Source organism: Lucilia cuprina, chromosome 2, assembly GCF_022045245.1.
Source record: "Lucilia cuprina isolate Lc7/37 chromosome 2, ASM2204524v1, whole genome shotgun sequence".
Taxonomy (NCBI): Eukaryota; Metazoa; Arthropoda; class Insecta; order Diptera; family Calliphoridae; genus Lucilia; species Lucilia cuprina.
In genome coordinates this window covers 56,520,178-56,526,737 of record NC_060950.1, presented here as the reverse complement: position 1 = coordinate 56,526,737, position 6,560 = coordinate 56,520,178, and the positions used below count along the sequence as shown (strand labels likewise).

Genomic DNA, 6,560 nt, shown 5'->3' with positions numbered 1-6,560 from the left:
AAAATATGATTATTTTCCATCAATGCAATGAAATGTAACATTGATTTAATGATGAATATTCAGAATAATAATGAAATTATTTAATTAGTTTAATGATAAAATTCTAAATTTGAATGAATTAATTTCATTTAATATACGATAGAAATTTATTAGATTAATGAATATTTATATTCCAGCAATGATAAAAATTCTTAATATTTATGAAATAATTTCGTTATTATAATGATATAATATCATAGTTTTTATGATATTTTTCATTATTTATATGACTCTTGTTTATACTCATACTAAAATAAAAATAATAGATTATTTATTTTTTAAGAAAACATAAATACATTTTTATTGATAATAAACTCGAATAATAAAATAATTCCAGTGCGATCTTGTACAATAATACACATATTGATGAAATAAGTTTAAATTAATTAAATTTTGAAAATTAATGTATAGAAAAAAATTCAATGTATAGAAAACATTTCAATTTGATACAATAAAATAAAGTTGATTTGATTTGATAAATTAAATTCAATTACTAATTATCATTTTCTTTCAAGTCTTCTAAAATAATGCTAACTTTTGGATTGTTTTTTTTACATCTTGAGTTTAAAGCATAAAAATAAATTTCGATAAAGGACCAAACCGATTCACAAGCTTTGGGATATTCTAAATTAAACAAATGAAAAATTTTGAAGTACAAATCTAAAGATCTTAAAAAATTAGAAATTGGCAATAAACTACCATTTAAGTAAATAAAAAAATTATTGATTTTTTCGAAATTTCCAATTACTAAGGAGTGAGATCGAAAAATTCTTAACACACGTTTTTCATTACATTTTTTAACCAAAGTATTATTTGATTTTTTTTTGATCAAGTTACCTTTGAAAAACATGTCAGTTATTATGTGTAATGTCAATTATATTATTTTTTTTTTTGTTAATCTGATTAAAATGAGTGACCAGAAAAAAGTGCGTACTGAAATTATTAAATATTTTCAACTAAACCCAACTTGGTCTTACAAAAAGTTGGCCAAGCATACAAAGGTCTGCCGTCAAACTGTTTCCAATGTTATTAAACAGTACCGGGAGAACTTGTCAGTTGATAGAAAACCTGGTTCAGATAGAAGGAATGGTCCACATGATGTTTCTAAAGCCAAAAAAATAGAACGCATTTTCAAAAGAGCTCCCAACACATCCGGTAGGAAAGCAGCTCGGTTAGCTCAGTGCTCGGACTATTTGGTACGAAAAGTTAAAGCTAATGCAGGTTTAAAAACATACAAGGCTCAAAAAGTTCCTGACAGGAACGCTGCTAAAAATTTAGAGGCCAAAAACAGAGCACGGAAATTGAAGTCAAGTTTTATAAAAAAATATTCTTGCTGCATAATGGATGACGAAACGTATGTTCTGGCAGATTTTTCGCAACTTCCAGGTCAAAAGTTTTATATTGCTGATGCTCGAGGGAATGTTGAAGAAAAGTTTAGGACCCAAAAGCAGACAAAATTTCCCAGAAAGTTCTTGGTATGGCAAGCAATATGCAGTTGCGGCAAAAGAAGCCAATCATTTGTTACAACGGGCTCTATAAATACCGAAATTTACATCAAGGAATGTTTACAAAAAAGGCTGCTTCCATTCATAAGACTTCATAATGTGTCCATTTATTTTTGGCCTGACTTGGCATCCTGTCACTATGGTAAACAAGCCCTTGAGTGGTACAAGAACAATAATGTGGTATTTGTACCAAGAGAGGCAAATCCTCCAAACTGCCCGGAGCTAAGGCCAGTGGAGAGATATTGGGCTCTTGTTAAAAGAGAATTGAAGAGTACAAAAAAGGTGTCCAAAAGTGTGGTAGATTTTAAACGGAGATGTACTACATGTTCGAGCAAAGTGACAGAAAGCACTATAAAAACGTTAATGGAAGGGTTTCCGAAAAGGGTTCAAAATTTCATCACTAGTGATTAAAACTATAAAAATATTTTTTTTTGTAAATTGTAATAATAATTTGAATCAAATAAAAAAAAAATAAAGCTGTAAGTTTAGTGGTTTCTTTTTTATAAACATATATGTATGTTAAGAATTTTTCGATCTCACTCCTTATTAATGTTTTCCAAATTCGTATTTTTATCAATGTTTTTCCCATTATTCAGCTTAGAAAGGCCAATATACAATTTCATCATTTTTTCACTTCCCCAGCTTAGAATGGAATCATGAGATTCATAAATAAAAGCAAAGTCTTTATCAATCTAAAGAAACAATAAAATGTAAGTTATTTAAATATATTTAAATTAAATGTACATGTATTGTTAGTGGTTACTTACAAATTTGAATCCGTTTGGGTTTTTGTATTGGGGGCAAATTTTAAAAATCTCACAAAGGTTACCGCGCTTGAAAATTTGTTGGAGTCTATAGTTGCTGCATGCACACCATGCTGACTCGTGTTCATCTGCAGAGAGGTTGTCGTGAAAAAGACTTTGAGCTATAATTTGTCCTCCTTCTTCTGGAACTATACAATTAAATATACATATTTATGAAATATAGACAATATTTGTTCTTCTAATTTGTAGCTTAATTGAAGGGACATATGTTGGCTGTTTTCGTCAAAGTAACGAGCAATTATATTAATTACCATTGATCTTTGTTCTTCAGTAAGATTTTTAGTGATCTTATATGAATCAATTACTCGACTTCCAATTTTATTTGATTTTAAAATGTTCAATGCATTAATGCTGTCGTATATACAATTCAATGATTGTTTCAAACTCTAATTCAATTTCAAATTTTTCTGATACATTCATCTTAAAATACTACACAAATACATTTTCTTGCTGTGTTGTTTTGTTGTCCTCCTCCTTGTTGTTCCTTCTAGGTTTCGATCTCTGCACATATAAGGTATGCTGGTGTAGATTGTTGTTGTTTGTTTTAGTTGCTGTAGGTATTGTTAAGTTGTTCTTGGTGTTGTAAAGTTGCTGTTGATGTTCCTTTTTTTTTTGTAAGTACTAATGTTTTTTTTTTGTTTAAAATTGTTGTCTTTTATTTTGATTAATGGTTTATTAAGGATTCAGTTAAAAATTTTTTTTCTGATAATAGTTCATCACTTGATTATTATGTGTTTTTTCAGTATTTTCTCTAAGGACACTTTTCTTTTAGAACACCAGACTCCTTTTTTATGGTACTATTTTTTCAGAACACTTTATTATTTTTTTTAGAACACTATCATTTTTTTTCACTATTATTTTTTTTCAGGATACTTTTTTTTTCTTTCAGGACACTATTTTTCTTCAGGATACTTTTTTCTTCCAGGACACTATAATTTATTATTTATTTTTTTTCAATATACTTTTTTTTCTTCACTTAGTCTACTAAAAGAGTTAATCCCCTTTTTAAAGTTTTTTTTTCCAAAGAGTTGATCTTTTATATTGGGGTTTTTCCGAAGGAGTTGATCTCCTTTTTAGGATTTTGCTGAAGGAGTTGATCTCCTTTTTAGGATCTTTCTAAAGGAGTTTATTTCCTTCTTGGGGTTTTTCCAAAGGAGTTGATCTCCTATATTTTAGAAAAGATACCCGATCCTACCGACTGCGCCAGTTTTGTATGTGGATTTTAATCCACGTAAAAAAATAACACACTAGTTTTGAATGTTTAATTAAGACTCTCTTTATTGAAGATTTTTATTTTCTTATATATTAATATTTTGTTTATTTAGCAAAAATATATTTGTGGGAAAACATAAGTTTATTTTGCAACAAAATAAACTTATGTTTTTTAAACATCTGAAAATATTTTTTCCCAAAATCATCTCAAATTGTTTTATTTAAAATTTTATAGTTTCCATGAATATTATCAACCTACATTTCCAAAACCTTATTAGTTTGATTCCTGGTAAAGTTGATGGTGGTACATCTTTTTTATACTAAAACTAAAAGCTTTCTTTTGCTTTCAAGTTATAAATGACCCTTGAACTCTTGTTTTATTTAGGGCAATGCCCGATTACACAAAGTATCAATTCTTACTTAAGAGAGGGAGAGAGAGAGAGAGAGAGAGAGAGAGAGTGAAACATCCATACTAAATGAATTTCGAAAGAATGGCTACTGATAGTACCAGATTTTTACTTGTTTTTTTTCGGAAATGCCACTACAAAATCGGAATTAAATATGTTATTACTTATGTTTTCAATTATTTAAATAGACATTATTTTGTTCTTCTTCTTGTTTTTCTGTCATTTTCTTGTTCTGTTTATTAACTTCTTCGTTCCACAAATGAAACTCATATTGTTTTATATTGAAAATTAATTAGGTTTTTAACCATATTTAACTTAAAAGAACTTAAATTATTTGCTATCGCATTGTTAGTTTGTCTGACTGAGTCAAACTTCTAAACTAAACTATCTGTTGTTGTCTGTTAAAATCGACTGTCAAATCAAAGCAACAGTGTTGCATTTACATTAATCCTTTTAGTCCTGTTCTCACGTACGGGATAAAATAATATAATTAATTATTAATTAATAATTAATAATAATATTTAATTTAAAAGAACTTAAATTATTTGCGATCGCTTTGTTAGTTTGCCGATTCGGTATGAAAACTTATGTATTCTTCACTAACTGAGTTAAACTTCTAAATCTGTCGTTGTCTGTTAAAATCTACTGTCAAATCAAAGCAACAGTGTTGCATTTACATTAACCCTTTTGGTTCTACATATATATTTATAGGATAGACCTGAAATCTATCCTGATTAAAACCGTATTGTCTCCCTCGACCATTTGTTTAATTGTCATTGGTCTTATTAGTCTTCTCCGTGTTCTCACTATTTATCAGTATGGGTCGACTACGATTGTTACCCTACCCTACATACATTTGTCAGATCTTAAAACGTTGATAGGTGTGGTAATATTATCGAAATGTTCGGACAATGAAATATTGTTAGCAAGGGTGGAAATTGTCAGTTTGGACGATTGTAAGTAAGTAAGTAAGTAATATTTTTTTATTTAGACTTTCGAAAACAATAAATTAGGCACAATTGTCAAAAACATATGATATTTTTAGAGCTATATTTGTCTTAATCTAACATTTTTTGAAGGGAAATGCAACTTACAAATAAAAAAAATTAATTTGTATCGATTGTACTATTTGTACTCTTGGGTCAGTTAATAAATAATGTTTGCTTTCGACATTAACTGCATCTTGAAAGACGATTGTAAGAAAACCTTTAAATAGCATTTCCAGACAATTGCATTGCCAGACAACTGCAATTCCAGACAATTGCATTACCACATTGTTGTGTGAGCAAAGTTACCAGATATCTTAATTTAGTTTCATAATTTCTTTTAATTGGTCGTGCTACCAATAAATAACACTTATCTGACAATGGTTCCATTCTGGACTATAAAATAATCTATAGTCTGTACTATTAAATATTTTAAAGACTCCACTATAAAAGAGTCTAAAATCTAGACTAAAGGCTATAGTCTAGACTATAGGAGAGTCTATAGTCTGAACTATAAAAGAGTCTATAGTTTGAACTATAGAAGACTCTATAGTCTGGACTATAGAAGAGTCTGTAGTCTGGACTATAGAAGAGTCTATAGTCTGGACTATAGAAGAGTCTATAGTCTGGACTATAGAAGAGTCTATTGTCTGGACTATAGAAGAGTCTATAGTCTGGACTATAGAAGAGTCTATAGTCTGAACTATAGAAGAGTCTATAGTCTGGACTATAGAATAGTATATAGTCTGGACTATAGAAGAGTCTATAGTCTGGACTATAGAAGAGTCTATAGTCTGGACTATAGAAGAGTCTATAGTCTGGACTATAGAAGTGTCTATAGTCTGGACTATAGAAGAGTCTATAGTGTGAACTATAGAAAAGTCTAGATGCCACGCCCACAACAAAATATCGAAATGAATGGTGAACTATTACTACAGAGAGTGGCACCTCCCATACAAATTATAAAATCCTATATCTGGATAACTATACAAGCTAGTGACCTTAAATTTTGCAGGCTAAACTTTAATATCTCGTTAAACATTTATAACGGGTATTGGCGGACTAACAAAAGTGGGCTAGGCTCCTCCCCTAAGAAGTAAATATTAACTTTAGCATAATTGGGAAACAAGAACAGCTAGAGAGTGTAAATATTACAAATAAATGTAGAATAGTGGGCGGGACACTGTCCATTAGGTTCAAAATTTTATATATCTATGAAACTGTAATAGCTAGAAACCTAAAATTTTTTATGGATTAACATTAAGAAAAAATGGAAGGGCATTTGGTATTTATTTTTAAAAAATTTGAAATTAAAAAAAATTGAAAAATAAAAAAAAATTAAAAAAGTTTGGAAAAATAATTGAAAAAAAAAATTTTAAAAATAATTAAACATTTTAAAATTCATTTTTTTATAATTCTTAAAAATAAATTGTATAATAATACTTAAAATAATTTTGAAAAACAATTAAAATTAAAAAAAAATAAAAATTTTTAAAAATAATTAAAATTTTTTAAAAATTAATTTAATAATAATACTTTTTTATTGAAAAAAAAGTATTAACATTTTTAAAAAATATTTATATAAAA

General features: G+C 28.2%; 1 protein-coding gene across 1 annotated transcript; it reads right to left on the bottom strand.

Moving 5' to 3' along the window:
* Positions 1–383: 383 nt before the first annotated feature.
* Positions 384–5,262, bottom strand: LOC124420983. The gene is made up of 5 exons (XM_046955598.1): positions 5,258–5,262; positions 2,583–2,719; positions 2,312–2,496; positions 2,156–2,236; positions 384–778 (listed from the first exon to the last, which is right to left on the bottom strand). Exons 1-5 carry the CDS (start codon positions 5,260–5,262, stop codon positions 533–535), a joined length of 654 nt encoding a protein of 217 aa, XP_046811554.1. The 3' UTR covers positions 384–532.
* Between the last annotated feature and the right edge of the window lie 1,298 nt (positions 5,263–6,560).